Source organism: Procambarus clarkii, chromosome 12, assembly GCF_040958095.1.
Source record: "Procambarus clarkii isolate CNS0578487 chromosome 12, FALCON_Pclarkii_2.0, whole genome shotgun sequence".
In the NCBI taxonomy this organism is placed as follows: domain Eukaryota; kingdom Metazoa; phylum Arthropoda; class Malacostraca; order Decapoda; family Cambaridae; genus Procambarus; species Procambarus clarkii.
This window is the reverse complement of record NC_091161.1, coordinates 13904555-13922054: the sequence shown is the minus strand read 5'-3', so window position 1 is coordinate 13922054 and position 17500 is coordinate 13904555. Positions and strand designations below refer to the sequence as shown.

General features: G+C 42.3%; 1 protein-coding gene across 1 annotated transcript in view; it reads left to right on the top strand.

The window, feature by feature from the left end:
* LOC138363954 (receptor-type guanylate cyclase gcy-8-like) overlaps positions 1 to 10185 on the top strand; it is an 80126-nt gene extending 69941 nt beyond the window's left edge. The window contains exons 3-4 of the mRNA XM_069323409.1: positions 9220 to 9432; positions 10153 to 10185. Of these exons, the coding sequence (XP_069179510.1) occupies positions 9220 to 9432; positions 10153 to 10185 (246 nt within the window). The remainder of the gene's footprint in view (positions 1 to 9219; positions 9433 to 10152) is intronic.
* The last annotated feature ends 7315 nt before the right edge of the window (positions 10186 to 17500 follow it).

Genomic DNA, 17500 nt, shown 5'->3' with positions numbered 1-17500 from the left:
CAGTTGATTGGCAAGTTTTCATGCTTGTAAACTGTTTAATAAATGTAACCAAAGCCGTCAAAGATTGAGAAAAGATGTACACGTTCGTAAGTGCTTGCGTAAGTACTTTCGTGAATCTGACCCCAGGTTTTTTTCCATTGGATCCCGACGCAATTCCTGCTGATATTTTCAGTGGGATAAAAACACCGAAACAAGTGAGGATCAACTGATGTTTACACTCGACGATCGTAAGATATCCGCTGACAGCCCTACGTGACTCCCGTCTATCACATCAGCTCTGTCTAAATTGACGGATCCTCCGAATGTGATCTAAATTCACTCAAAGGAGAATGGAAGACTGGGAATTTGAGAAGAAGGGGTGACATATATATGTCTGTATTTATACAGGGGAATGTCTGTGTGTGTGTGTCTGTTCGCGTCTGGAGGCTAGACATATAGGGCTAGTCTCACTATATACTTTGAAGGATGACTGGTGGTTGGTTGGGGAGAGTTACAATGCGTTGAGTCGCAGATATAACGAACTAGATAGCAGAATGCAGGCGATGAGTCACAATAGATAGCAGAATGCAGGCGATGAGTCACAATAGATAGCAGAATGCAGGCGATAAGTCACGATAACGTGGCTAAAGTATATATTTTCCTATATCTTCCTCTACCTATTCCTCTCAGATAAAAATGTGTGTCAGGTTTAAAACTCAAGTACACTACCTCTTCATCTCATAGTCTCAGACACTATAATATGTACTGCTATCTTGAGATGATTTCGGGGCTTTTAGTGTCCCCGCGGCCCGGTCCTCGACCAGGCCTCCACCCCCAGGAAGCAGCCCGTGACAGCTGACTAACACCCAGGTACTTATTTTACTGCTAGGTAACAGGGGCATAGGGTGAAAGAAACTCTGCCCATTGTTTCTCGCCGGCGCCTGGGATCGAACCCAGGACCACAGGATCACAAGTCCAGCGTGCTGTCCGCTCGGCTCCCCTATGCTATGTGTATTCTGTTATCCTAGATAACAGAATAGTGAAATCGTTCTGTTATCGTTCTGAAATCGTTCTATGTGAAATGGTCCAATTTCCTCGCAGTGATCTATGCTAATGGAGGCTGCAACAAGATATGCCCATGAGCATATCAATTAGACGTTGTGTACAAATCCACAAGGGCCATGACGAGGATTCGAACCTGCGTCCGGGAGCATCCCAGACACTTTCTTAATCGACTGAGCTACGACAGGGTTAAAAGAATTGTGGTTATGAAGTGAGAGGATATAAAGTCAATACTTTACAGGTCAGTCAGGGCTTTATTTGTCTGTCTGATCTTCACATGATAGAAACGTTTGGGCTAATAACTGGTGATATATATATATATATATATATATATATATATATATATATATATATATATATGGCGAAAATCTGTTTATCTCTCTCTGTAGCTTTCACAATGTCCATTTATTAGAAACTTTCTAATTCCAGGAATTTATTTTGTCATTGTGTGTTCAGGCACGTTCAAAATAATTTCTGTCAAGTCCACAGTATGGTGACCAAAGCTGAAATTAATCATCTAAATGCAACTTGCAATAATACACGATTAGAATTTTGTTGCAAACATTTCAACATGTAAATCCCAGTATATTAATTCCCCCTAATTTAATAATTTACACACTAATTTTTTTTAGGGATAGACACTGAGTTTAATCTCAGTTGCCACACGACATGAAACTGAGATTGGGAAAAAGATTAGGTCATACACTACCTGAAAGATTGTCAGGATTGATTTTGATAGGACTGATTGGATTGTGTTTTTCTGTGATATTTTCCTATCTCTTCCTCTACCGATTCCTCTCAGATAAAAATGTGTGTCGGGTTTAAAACTCAAGTACACTACCTCTTCATCTCATAGTCTCAGACACTATAATATGTACTGCTATGTGTAGGTATTTATGTGAATTTTACATTCGGGTTCAACATATCAACTCCCTCATTGAACCACACACACACACACACACACACACACACACACACACACACACACACACACACACACACACACACACATACATACACACACATACACACACACACAGATGTGGTGGAGGCTGACTCCATACACAGTTTCAAGTGTAGATATGATAGAGCCCAATAGGCTCAGGAACCTGTACACCAGTTGATTAACAGTTGAGAGGCGGGACCAAAGAGCCAGAGCTCAACCCCCGCAAGCACAAATAGATGAAATAGGTGAGTACACACACACACACACACACACACACACACACACACACACACACACACACACACACACATACACACACACACACACACACACACACACACACACACACACATACACACACACACACACACACACACACACACACACACACACACAGCCCAGTAAATCTTCTTCCACAGTCCACAGGTAATAGGTGTAACTACCTAATCACCTCGTTAAGGGGTTCATCTTCGAGTGATTAAGACTGATTGATGTCCATCTCCCGTCATCACAATACCTGGAATAGAGGGAGCGACCCTTATCATTAATTCTCCTTTATCCTTCTCTATCTCTTTATCTCTCTCTCTCCTTTCTTCAATCTTTCTTCATTTCTGCATCAAGTACAAAATCATTTATAACGCAAATTATGTATTGGTCAGTTTATATATATATATATATATATATATATATATATATATATATATATATATATATATATATATATATATATATATATATATATATATATATATATATATATATATATATATATGTCGTACCTAGTAGCCAGAACGCACTTCTCAGCCTACTATGTAAGGCTCGATTTGCCTAATAAGCCAAGTTTTCATGAATTAATTGTTTTTCGACTACCTAACCTACCTAACCTAACCTAACCTAACTTTTTCGGCTACCTAACCTAACCTAATCTATAGAGATAAGTTAGGTTAGGTAGGGTTGGTTCGGTTCGGTCATATATCAACATTAATTTTAACTCCAATAAAAAAAAATGACCTCATACATAATGAAATGGGTAGCTTTATCATTGCATAAGAAACAAATTAGAGAAAATATATTAATTCAGGAAAACTTGGCTTATTAGGCAAATCGGGCCTTGCATAGTAGGCCGAGAGGTGCGTTCTGGCTACTAGGTACGACATATATATATATATATATATATATATATATATATATATATATATATATATATATATATATATATATATATATATATATATATATATATATATATATATATATATATATATATGTATATATAATGACCACAGGAGAGGTCAGACTGTTGTGGTTACCCTCGTGAAACTTTGTATGACGAATTGTGTTTATATTAGGAGTGTAAAAGTGGGGTCCCCCATGCCCCTCTTTGAGTAGGGTGATCTCCTATTGCGACACCCAACGACTCATGAAGTCTGAAATTTGGTTTCATTGTCTATTGTCCATTCAGGTTAGGTAAGGTAAGGTTAGGTTAGGTTAGGTTGCGAATTAGTACGAATGGTTAGGTTAGGTTAGGTTAGGTTGCGAATTAGTACGAATGGTTAGGTTATGTTAGGTTGCGAATTAGTGCGAATGGTTAGGTTAGGTTGCAAATTAGTGCGAATGGTTAGGTTAGGTTGCGAATTAGTGTGAATGGTTAGGTTAGGTTAGGTTAGGTTGCGAATTAGTGTGAATGGTTAGGTTAGGTTAGGTTAGGTTGCAAATTAGTACGAATGGTTAGGTTAGGTTAGGTTAGGTTGCGAATTAGTACGAATGGTTAGGTTAGGTTAGGTTAGGTTAGGTTGCGAATTAGTGCGAATGGTTAGGTTAGGTTAGGTTAGGTTGCGAATTAGTACGAATGGTTAGGTTAGGTTAGGTTAGGTTGCGAATTAGTGCGAATGGTTAGGTTAGGTTAGGTTAGGTTGCGAATTAGTACGAATGGTTAGGTTAGGTTAGGTTGCGAATTAATACGAATGGTTAGGTTAGGTTGCGAATTAGTACGAATGGTTAGGTTAGGTTAGGTTGCGAATTAGTACGAATGGTTAGGTTAGGTTAGGTTGCGAATTAGTACGAATGGTTAGGTTAGGTTAGGTTAGGTTGCAAATTAGTACGAATGGTTAGGTTAGGTTGCAAATTAGTACGAATGGTTAGGTTAGGTTAGGTTGCGAATTAGTACGAATGGTTAGGTTAGGTTGCAAATTAGTACGAATGGTTAGGTTAGGTTAGGTTGCGAATTAGTACGAATGGTTTGGTTAGGTTAGGTTGCGAATTAGTACGAATGGTTAGGTTAGGTTAGGTTAGGTTGCGAATGGTTAGGTTAGGTTGCGAATTAGTGCGAATGGTTAGGTTAGGTTAGGTTAGGTTGCGAATTAGTACGAGTGGTTAGGTTAGGTTAGGTTAGGTTAGGTTGCGAATTAGTACGAATGGTTAGGTTAGGTTAGGTTAGGTTGCGAATTAGTGCGAATGGTTAGGTTAGGTTAGGTTAGGTTAGGTTAGGTTGCGAATTAGTGCGAATGGTTAGGTTAGGTTAGGTTAGGTTAGGTTGCGAATTAGTACGAATGGTTGCAAATTCGTTTTGATAACAATGTGTGCAAGAAATGAGAATATTCCTGAGTAAGGAACTTACGGAGCACTGGCGGTAATGTGGCGCATACATTTACCTCTGGCAGCTTCGACTCCGCAGGCAATCTCGAAAAATCTTTTGATTGGAATGTTAAATCATTATTTCTCCTGTATGTGTTAACTATTAAACTTGTGTTCAGGGGATCAGATGTTGAATATTTGGTTTCATAAAGTGCTTGCAATCTTTTCTTTCTAATATGTGACTAGAATGAGAACTTCAGGTTACATATATACATATATATGGGATTACATATAATCCTCTGTAGCGGAAATACATAAAATCCTCTATTGAGGGCAATATAGGATGGATATAAATACAACAACTATGCTGTATTTATCAGTGTATGCACACGTTTGGGCCTGATAGCTGAGTGGATAGCGCTCTGGACTCGTAATTCTAGGATCCGGGTTCGATCCCCTGTGATGTCAGAAACAAAATGGGTAGAGTTTCTTTCACCCTGATGCCACTGTTCATCTAGCAGTAAATAGATACCTGGGTGTTAGACAGCTGTTACGGGCTGCTTCCTCTGTGTGTGTGTGTGTGTGTCTGTGCGTGTGTGTGTGTGTGTGTGTGTGTGTGTGTGTGTGTGTGTGTGTGTGTGTGTGTGTGTGTGTGTGTGTGTGTGTGTGTGTGTGTCTGTGTGTGTGTGTAGCTTGGGGGGGACCATTCAAGTGTGTTTGCCCAAATGCTACCTCACGTAGCCCCAGCTAACAGATAAAATATCTATGCCCAAATGGGTCGGCGAGTGCTGTCGGGAATTGGGTTAAAGGTCAGATGACTTCCAATTCTTTTATATAGCTCCAATTCGAACCCAGATAGCTCCTGGCTATCTGGGTTCGAATCCTTCTGGGGGTGTGTGGAGTTTTCAGTTGCATATTTGGCTATCATTGCATATCAGCTTAGGGACCAACGGTGGTGTCAGAGGGTTAAATCCCATAGTAGTGCATCTTCGTAAGTTATTTTTACTTATATATGTATATATATGGGAGGGGGGCATTGGACGTAACTTTATGAAACATAACATTAACGTTAACCAGGCTACGAGGGGGGCCTCGTAGCCTGGTGGATAGCGCGCAGGACTCGTAATTCTGTGGCGCGGGTTCGATTCCCGCACGAGGCAGAAACAAATGGGCAATGTTTCTTTCACCCTGAATGCCCCTGTTACCTAGCAGTAAATAGGTACCTGGGAGTTAGTCAGCTGTCACGGGCTGCTTCCTGGGGGTGGAGGCCTGGTCGAGGACCGGTCCGCGGGGACACTAAAGCCCCGAAATCATCTCAAGATAACCTAACTGACAGTACTGGACGTCTCTAATCACTCCAACGCTTATATATAGATTTTAGATCTTTGATCTTCGTTCTTCCTATTATTATCGCTCAAGATAATGTATTCAAGGTATTCATTTGATCTTAAGTTGCGCGCTGGAGGCCGTCTAACTAGCGCTTGAGCAGTTTAAGGCGTTCCCAAACAAGCTCGTTATCCTCTCTACGGTTATCTTGAGGTTATCTTGAGGTTATCATGAGGTTATCTTGAGGTTATCATGAGGTTATCTTGAGGTTATCTTGAGGTTATCATGAGGTTATCTTGAGGTTATCATGAGGTTATCATGAGGTTATCTTGAGGTTATCATGAGGTTATCATGAGGTTATCATGAGGTTATCTTGAGGTTATCATGAGGTTATCATGAGGTTATCTTGAGGTTATCATGAGGTTACCATGAAGTTATCTTGAGATGATTTCGGAGCTTTAGTGTCCCCGCGGCCCGGTCCTCGACCAGGCCTCCACCCCCAGGAAGCAGCCCGTGACAGCTGACTAACACCCAGGTACGTATTTTACTGCTAGGTAACAGGGGCATAGGGTGAAAGAAACTCTGCCCATTGTTTCTCGCCGGCGCCTGGGATCGAACCCGGGACCACAGGATCACAAGTCCAGCGTGCTGTCCGCTCGGCCGACCGGCTCTCCAGTTACAAGATTGTGTAGGGTAGAACTATGCCACTAACAAGGTCGTTATTGGCATTGTTTAGTTAATTCTTGTAGTTAACTGATTGGGAAGCCGCTTACTAATTGCTAATTCATTCCCTCTTAAATTATTTGACGTATTAAAATGAATAAATTAATTAATTTACGCTAAAACAGTTCAAAATAAAGTTTTATTCGCCAATATTTTGATAATCATATTAATATAATTTTCTGTATATAAGAATAGCCAATCCTGTACCCAATTGGGCTATCTTACAAGGTCGGAACTTTCCTCACCTAGTGAGAGAAACCCCTCCCCCCTATCTCTCCATTGTAATATACATATTATGTGTCCTATATACATATATATATATATATATATATATATATATATATATATATATATGTATTCCCCCTCACCTACATAGAGAATTGAGTTCCCTATCCTTGCATAGAGGAGAATTGAGTTCCCTATCCTTGCATAGAGGAGAATTGAGTTCCCTATCCTTGCATAGAGGAGAATTGAGTTCCCTATCCTTGCATAGAGGAGAATTGAGTTCCCTATCCTTGCATAGAGGAGAATTGAGTTCCCTATCCTTGCATAGAGGAGAATTGAGTTCCCTATCCTTGCATAGAGGAGAATTGAGTTCCCTATCCTTGCATAGAGGAGAATTGAGTTCCCTATCCTTGCATAGAGGAGAATTGAGTTCCCTATCCTTGCATAGAGGAGAATTGAGTTCCCTATCCTTGCATAGAGGAGAATTGAGTTCCCTATCCTTGCATAGAGGAGAATTGAGTTCCCTATCCTTGCATAGAGGAGAATTGAGTTCCCTATCCTTGCATAGAGGAGAATTGAGTTCCCTATCCTTGCATAGAGGAGAATTGAGTTCCCTATCCTTGCATAGAGGAGAATTGAGTTCCCTATCCTTGCATAGAGGAGAATTGAGTTCCCTATCCTTGCATAGAGGAGAATTGAGTTCCCTATCCTTGCATAGAGGAGAATTGAGTTCCCTATCCTTGCATAGAGGAGAATTGAGTTCCCTATCCTTGCATAGAGGAGAATTGAGTTCCCTATCCTTGCATAGAGGAGAATTGAGTTCCCTATCCTTGCATAGAGGAGAATTGAGTTCCCTATCCTTGCATAGAGGAGAATTGAGTTCCCTATCCTTGCATAGAGGAGAATTGAGTTCCCTATCCTTGCATAGAGGAGAATTGAGTTCCCTATCATTGCATAGAGGAGAATTGAGTTCCCTATCCTTGCATAGAGGAGAATTGAGTTCCCTATCCTTGCATAGAGGAGAATTGAGTTCCCTATCATTGCATAGAGGAGAATTGAGTTCCCTATCCTTGCATAGAGGAGAATTGAGTTCCCTATCCTTGCATAGAGGAGAATTGAGTTCCCTATCCTTGCATAGAGGAGAATTGAGTTCCCTATCCTTGCATAGAGGAGAATTGAGTTCCCTATCCTTGCATAGAGGAGAATTGAGTTCCCTATCATTGCATAGAGGAGTTTTCCTTTCTAATATATATATATATATATATATATATATATATATATATATATATATATATATATATATATATATATATATATATATATAAGGGAAGGTAACTATGAAAAAAAATGTACTATACGCCGTTAGGATTATTTAGCCCTTGGGAGGGATTAGGATAAGGATTTGGGAGAAAAGGGATGGATAAAAGGGATTTATGATGGATATAAAGTTATTGAGATTACCTGTAGATATATTCATGGATGAATAAGGATGTGAATAATTATCAAATGTGAGATGGATAAGATGAGACAGATCCAGATGCTGGCAGCATGTGGGATATGTGGGATATGTGGAAAGGATTACATGTAGACAATTCAAGAATGAAATTGGTGTAGCTTGTAGTATAGTATTCACAACTAGGTGAATACTATATAAAACCATATAAAACTCTATAACAAAACTGAAAAAATGCAGTATATCCTATAATCCCTAGTTAATTATACTTTCTTATAAAACATATATAATCTGGGTAGATCTCAATATCAACTTACAAGGAACTGTAAGACATGTTACAAGGAATTACAAGTGTGACAATATTGTGTCAGAGCAGATGTGTCGAGAGGAATACCCAAGAGGGAGTACCTTCCAGAGTGGAAACAAAGGCTCATAGTGCGAGCGAGGAGATACTAGAGTTGAGACAGGTTCTGAGAGACGATCCCAAGTGTCTAGGTGGTTCTTGTCCTGTTTTATGAATATATTAAAGACCTGAGAAAGAGAGAGAGAGAGAGAGAGAGAGAGAGAGAGAGAGAGAGAGAGAGAGAGAGAGAGAGAGAGAGAGAGAGAGTGAGAGAGAGAGAGAGAGAGAGAGAGAGAGAGAGAGATATTACAAGGTTATGAACATTAGGACAGAAATAGAAAGTACGGATGCACAGGGTGATGGAGAAATTGATTCTTGCATTAGCAAAGTTGCTCTCATTAGTAACACACACACACACACACACACACACACACACACACACACACACACACACACACACACACACACACACACACACACACACACACACACACACACCCTAACATAACCCCACTCACTCGAACTCCCTAATCAACAAAAATATCCCCCATTGACCTAAAAAAAAAACATTTTCTCCTGCCATTGCAGAAGTGTGCAGACCAGAGAGTGAGCAACAAGACCCGCTACTACACAGTGGCCCGAACTATGCCTCCCTCCACCAAAATAGTCAAGGCCCTTATCTCCATCATGAAAGAGTACCATTGGACCCAATTCGTCCTCCTCACTGAAAACACCAGAAACTACATTCAGATCAAGGAGGCTGTTAAGGTAAGGTTGCAGATAGATTGTGATATTGGAATGGTAAGTTAGTGTTTAAAATGTCAGCATTTGGCTTGATTCTAACTATCATACATTATCTATCTATCATATACATCATATACATATACATTATACATTATCTATCATACATACTATCAGCCTGTAATTAGGTTTGTATTAAGTGTACAGTCTATTTTGATTGGTTCACTGGAAGCTTGCAGTGCTGTGAATCATGATAATCACGTCTTAAATCGTGATTGGCAATTCCAATCAATGAGGAGTCTATATGCAATCTTAAAGGAACTCTTTAAGATTAATTTACTTCCTCTTTAAAACTTCTAATCTCGAGATCAAATGCATCACAGTTAGAAAATATAAAATTAAAACAAGGGTCTATAATAACACACAGTTGTACACTTCAAATCACTTTTATATGAATCCTTCGTAAAATTATTTATGAATAAGTTGGATATTCACATTCAGTACTATTCAGGACACGCATATCGTCATTAATTGAGTCGGGTCAGGTGCATGAATGAGTGGCGCTGCCATTCATTCAGGGCACGTAGTACGAGGACACCTAGTGTGTGTTTGTAAACAAAGAGCCCTGATCAGCTGTTTCGTTCATGGTTTTTGGCGGTAAACTCAATGTTTTGAATGTGAGCATGTGTAAACATGGCCTCCCAAAGTGTCGCTAGTTTACTGATGAGTAAACTAAATTAGGTTGTTTTTGACTATAAGTTGTATTTATGTATTTTACAGCACTACACTACTGTATTTTCTAATTTTGGATGAAAGTGTCTCTTCTTAGAAGTAGAATGATCTCATGAGGTCATCTAATGTATTAGTTGATGCTCAATCAAGTATCTTCTTGAGGTTATCTTGAGATGATTTCGGGGCTTTAGTGTCCCCGCGGCCCGGTCCTCGACCAGGCCTCCACCCCCAGGAAGCAGCCCGTGACAGCGGACTAACTCCCAGGTACCTATTTACTGCTAGGTAACAGTGCATTCAGGGTGAAAGAAACTTTGCCCATTTGTTTCTGCCTCGTGCGGGAATCGAACCCGCGCCACAGAATTACGAGTCCTGCGCGCTATCCACCAGGCTACGAGGCCCCCTATCGATCGTATAGTTTTGATCGTATAGGATCAAAACTGACATAATAGAAGTAATAGGTGACCTGGGACTGAAAACTGGGGTCCAGGAGCTGAAGCTCACTCTACAAAACACCTATAGAGGAAAACAAATTGGTCAACACAATATCTTTCCTATTTTTTTAAACATTATACACAATTACAATCGCCACAATACACAATCACTCGGGATTAGGGGGAACTCAGCACACAATCCAATGGTGACACGTGCTTAACAATCGTTTATAGTGACGATCTTCACTATATATATGGTGTCTGAGATCTTCTCCCAGCATCCACCATCACTTCTCACCATCTTCACTATATACACGGTGTCTGAGATCTTCTCCCAGCATCCACCATCACTTCTCACCATCTTCACTATATACACGGTGTCTGAGATCTTCTCCCAGCATCCACCATCACTTCTCACCATCTTCACTATATACACGGTGTCTGAGATCTTCTCCCAGCATCCACCATCACTTCTCACCATCTTCACTATATACACGGTGTCTGAGATCTTCTCCCAGCATCCACCATCACTTCTCACCATCTTCACTATATACACGGTGTCTGAGATCTTCTCCCAGCATCCACCATCACTTCTCACCATCTTCACTATATACACGGTGTCTGAGATCTTCTCCCAGCATCCACCATCACTTCTCACCATCTTCACTATATACACGGTGTCTGAGATCTTCTCCCAGCATCCACCATCACTTCTCACCATCTTCACTATATACACGGTGTCTGAGATCTTCTCCCAGCATCCACCATCACTTCTCACCATCTTCACTATATACACGGTGTCTGAGATCTTCTCCCAGCATCCACCATCACTTCTCACCATCTTCACTATATATACGGTGTCTGAGATCTTTTCCCAGCATCCACCATCACTTCTCACCATCTTCACTATATACACGGTGTCTGAGATCTTCTCCCAGCATCCACCATCACTTCTCACCATCTTCACTATATACACGGTGTCTGAGATCTTCTCCCAGCATCCACCATCACTTCTCACCATCTTCACTACGAAACAAATTTCCTCTAGATTTTCCCCTGTTTCTCCAAATTTTCACTTAAAGACAATTTTCTTTATACAGGAACGACTACAGATCTTCACTATCAAACTATACACACAGACATTGTACGATCTTCACTATACTTAATGCTGTGAATATTCTTATGGTGAGACCTCGACGCTGTGTTCTGCAGGGTTTAAGATCTTTTCAGGGTCACGAAGGGTTATCTTGAGGTTATCTTGAGACGATTTCGGGGCTTTAGTGTCCCCGCGGCCCGGTCCTCGACCAGGCCTCCACCCCTAGGAAGCAGCCCGTGACAGCTGACTAAATCCCAGGTACCTATTTTATTGCTAGGTAACAATGGCATAGGGTGAAAGAAACTTTGCCTATTGTTTCTCGCCGGCGCCTGGGATTGAACCCAGGACCACAGGATCACAAGTCCAATGTGCTGTCCGCTCGGCCGACCGGCTCCCCTAAACTCTAAAGGGACCCTAGACCCTAAAATCCGCGAGGCTTGAAAACCTTTTTTCGGTCTAATGTTCTAATGTTTTCGGTCTAAAAGTCCCTGTGCCGCTCGGGACACAGGGATGGACCGGGTTCGTATCCTGGCCGGGGAGGATTGACTAGGCAACAATCCTTAACTGTACGCCTCTGTTCAGCCAGCAGTTGGGGACCTGGTTGTTAAACTATTGACGGATCGAGTTCTAGGGGGAACTAAGGTCTAACATGAGGGCTCACAAGGCTGTTGGTGTTGGCTCACGGCACTAGGCAAGCTGCCACAGAATTCTGTTATTGTTTGGTGAATCTAAGAGCTAAATAATGGCAGCTAAGAGCTTTTCCTTCCCATAATGGGAAGAGGAAGGGCTCAGTCTGCTAGCAAGAGTCTGTTCTTATACCCACGTGTGAGTAATAAAAAATAGCTTTCATTCTACAATCTTTTCCTAAAGGTCTTTCTCCAATATGTTAATATTTAGTCGAAGACAGTTCAGTGTTGTCTACACACACACACACACACACCTGACGTCGCTGGAAGACAGAAGAGTTAAGGGAGACATGATCACCACATACAAAATTCTCAGGGGAATTGAGAGGTGAGACAAAGATTAATTAACACGGGTGGGACACGAACAAGGAGACACAGGTGTAAACTGAGTCCCCCCAAATGAGCCACAAGGATATTAGAAAGAATTCTGTCTGTATCAGAGAAGTTAACAAATGGAATGCATTAGGCAGTAATGTGGTGGAGGCTGACTCCATACACAGTTTCAAGTGTAGATATGATAGAGCCCAATAGGCTCAGGAACCTGTACACCTGTTGATTGACAGTTGAGAGGCGGGACCAAAGAGCCAGAGCTCAACCCACGCAAACACAACTAGATAAGTATACACCAATTTTCAAATACAATCTCTCTCATTTATGTATAAGATTTAAACTAAACTTGTTCACGAAACTGCTAAGTCTTCTTTTTATTTTATTTGTATCATTAGTATATTTTTCAATCTCATTTGTTAGTGGAAAATATTATTGCAATTATCAAGAGTTTTATTGAATTTATGTGTGAAAAATGATGCAACAAATAAAATGGCATTGAAAAGGTCAGAGTTGGAGTATTAATTAGTAATGTCTTTCTGTACGTGCAGAGAGAGAGAGAGAGAGAGAGAGAGAGAGAGAGAGAGAGAGAGAGAGAGAGAGAGAGAGAGAGAGACAGACAGACAGACAGAGAGAGAGAGAGAGAGAGAGAGAGAGAGAGAGAGAGAGAGAGAGAGAGAGAGAGAGAGACAGAGAGAGAGAGAGAGAGAGAGAGAGAGAGAGAGAGAGACAGACAGACAGAGAGAGAGAGAGAGAGAGAGAGAGAGAGAGAGAGAGAGAGAGAGAGAGAGACAGAGACAGAGAGAGAGAGAGACAGAGAGAGACAGAGGGAGAGAGAGAGAGACAGAGAGAGAGAGAGAGACATATTTTACAGTGAAATCATTAACGGTGAAATGTTCCAATATTGAGAAGTATTCAAGTATTAGTATAAAAACCTTCCAATGGCACTTTGACCAGATTAATTGGCACTCTGGTGTGTGTGGCAGTTTTACTTAAGCAGTTAAAAAATTTCTTGAGATTGTAAACTTTTGTAATTCATTTATGATAAAATTATTTTTTACCCATTAGAATACAAGATGTTTGATTACGTTAATTAACCTTTATTAATTTTTTTTGACTATATTAAATACCAATTCAACTTTATTAATGAGTCAGACTAATTACTGAACATATATGCATATGACGAATTTTTTTTATTGGAAATAAAGTATACAAAATTACTAATTTAATTTAAAAAAATCAACAAATAAATTTTTTTCAACTACGAAATTCCCAAATCTATCAAAATCATATCAGATGTGATCATACCCATGTTCCCTGCCCACAGACGTGCCCATACCCATGTCCCCTGCCCACAGACGTGCCCATACCCATGTCCCCTACCCACAGACGTGCCCATACCCATGTCTCCTACCCACAGACGTGCCCATACCCATGTCCCCTACCCACAGACGTGCCCATACCCATGTCCCCTACCCACAGACGTGCCCATACCCATGTCCCCTACCCACAGACGTGCCCATACCCATGTCTCCTACCCACAGACGTGCCCATACCCATGTCCCCTACCCACAGACGTGCCCATACCCATGTCTCCTACCCACAGACGTGCCCATACCCATGTCTCCTACCAACAGACGTGCCCATACCCATGTCTCCTACCCCACAGACGTGCCCCATACCCATGTCTCCTACCCACAGACGTGCCCATACCCATGTCCCCTACCCACAGACGTGCCCATACCCATGTCCCCTACCCACAGACGTGCCCATACCCATGTCTCCTACCCACAGACGTGCCCCATACCCATGTCTCCTACCCACAGACGTGCCCATACCCATGTCTCCTACCCACAGACGTGCCCATACCCATGTCCCCTACCCACAGACGTGCCCATACCCATGTCCCCTACCCACAGACGTGCCCATACCCATGTCTCCTACCCACAGACGTGCCCATACCCATGTCCCCTACCCCACAGACGTGCCCCATACCCATGTCCCCTACCCACAGACGTGCCCATACCCATGTCCCCTGCCCACGGACGTGCCCATACCCATGTCCCCTACCCACAGACGTGCCCATACCCATGTCCCCTACCCACAGACGTGCCCATACCCATGTCCCCTGCCCACAGACGTGCCCATACCCATGTCCCCTACCCACAGACGTGCCCATACCCATGTCCCCTACCCACAGACGTGCCCATACCCATGTCCCCTACCCACAGACGTGCCCATACCCATGTCCCCTACCCACAGACGTGCCCAGACCCTCAACCAGCCAATCCCATACCATCAAACTCGCTCCAAATCCCTAAATAATATGAACCTCTAACATTCGAATGGGTCGCTCGTGAGACCCAGTTTGAAACGCCTCGTTAAAGTGTAATTATCTTCCGCTATCAACTGCTTACAGTGTCTTAGACAAGCATGAAAGGTTGTTAAGCACGGGGGCGGCCCTTAGTGAAAACCTTATTGTGATCCTCTTAATTAAGCTTTCTTATTTAAACTATAAACAGAGGGGATTTGATGTTGTAATAGTTTCAGCTACGGGGAACTAAAAGTTCCAAGCAGCACGGGCTATGGTGATCCCGTGGTGGACTTGAGGGGTTTTTTGCTATTATCGATTCAAGCCATATTTATACAATAGGCACTGTATAGAAGTGTCTATGGCATGATAAAGGTTCGAAGCAAGTGATCTATCTGCCTGAAAATGTATCGCAATATTTGCTATCTACTGCAATCTCTAGGAACGATGCAATAGCCGAGTTGAAACATCTATGTGGATGTTCATGTTGCCAGCATCATGTGTGTTGCATCCTCATTGTTCCACGCCCACATACTCACCCTCATTGTTCCACGCCCACATACTCACCCCCATTGGTCCACGCCCACATACTCACCCTCATTGGTCCACGCCCACATACTCACCCTCATTGTTCCACGCCCACATACTCTCCCTCATTGTTCCACGCCCACATACTCACCCTCATTGTTCCACGCCCACATACTCACCCTCATTGGTCCACGCCCACATACTCACCCTCATTGGTCCACGCCCACATACTCACCCTCATTGTTCCACGCCCACATTCTCACCCTCATTGTTCCACGCCCACATACTCACCCCCATTGGTCCACGCCCACATACTCACCCCCATTGGTCCACGCCCACATACTCACCCTCATTGTTCCACGCCCACATACTCTCCCTCATTGTTCCACGCCCACATACTCACCCTCATTGGTCCACGCCCACATACTCACCCCCATTGGTCCACGCCCACATACTCACCCCCATTGGTCCACGCCCACATACTCACCCTCATTGTTCCACGCCCACATACTCACCCTCATTGTTCCACGCCCACATACTCACCCCCATTGGTCCACGCCCACATACTCTCCCTCATTGTTCCACGCCAACATACTCACCCCCATTGGTCCATGCCCACATACTCTCCCTCATTGTTCCACGCCCACATACTCTCCCTCATTGTTCCACGCCCACAAGTTCAAATCTCTTTCTTCCATGACCACAAAAGTACAGATCTCAATGTTCAAGTAATGCCAAAGGCTTCGTAGTCCTGCCTGCAGATCAAGCCTAAGTTGCAGAGCTAAAGTTTCTTGTTGATTTTGTCAATTACATATGTAGAAGTCACATATTTACAACCTTGGAGTCAGGTATTTCTTAATACCTGACTACTGGATTAAGTCGTATCTACGCCATTAGTTTTGTACATATGTTACTCAGATCCTTATCCAAGAGGACAAAGGATAATCCTGAGTATTATCCTTTTTTTTTTTTTTTTTTGAGATATATACAAGAGTTGTTACATTCTTGTACAGCCACTAGTACGCGTAGCGTTTCGGGCAAGTCCTTAATCCTATGGTCCCTGGAATACGATCCCCGCCGCGAAGAATCGTTTTTTCATCCAAGTACACATTTTACTGTTGCGTTAAACAGAGGCTACAGTTAAGGAATTGCGCCCAGTAAATCCTCCCCGGCCAGGATACGAACCCATGACATAGCGCTCGCGGAACGCCAGGCGAGTGTCTTACCACTACACCACGGAGACTGCAAACTATTCTATTGGATAATTTCAGCAACGTGGAGAGGGGGGACCTGGTGCATGGTTAACAGCTTCTCCTCCATATCTACCTACCCTGACTTTGCGCTTTGTCAGGGCGCAACTCCATAGTCTTTAGACTGAAGGATGCCAAAAGACCAATGTATTACTACAGATTTCCACCACAAAAGTGTCTTTTTATTGCTTTTGAGGTGAAAAAAGCAGTTTTTTTTCCCGTATAAGGCGATAATCTCCTTGAATACTTTTGCGCTCTGCGCGCGCAAGCGCCGCGTTACCTCGGGGGGTTATGGGCATTGAATCACCTCAATTCTCGTCCTAGGTTTTTCATTTTGGTTTCAATGTGCTCGCAATAGAATTCTCTACAGGACTAAATGCATGCTCCAAAAGCTCGGCGTATCATCCACAGGAAACAAAGAAAGTGACATTGCGTTATCCCTCGTGAGCGCTAATCAAGCACAGTAAAATGTGTATACTCTTTTCAACTTTATATATAATGCATATAAGGTCCAAAACCATAGCGTACCCCTCCCACAGCCAAGTGCGAATGCCGGGCAAAATTTTTAATTTTTGACGCAATACTGCGTCATTAGTGGACATTTAGCTATTAAAATTTTGACGCTATATTGCGTCATTAGTGGACATTTAGCTATTAAAATTTTGACGCGATATTGCGTCATTAGTGGACATTTAGCTACTAAAATTTTGACGCGATACTGCGTCATTACTGGACATTTAGCTATTAAAATTTTGACGCGATACTGC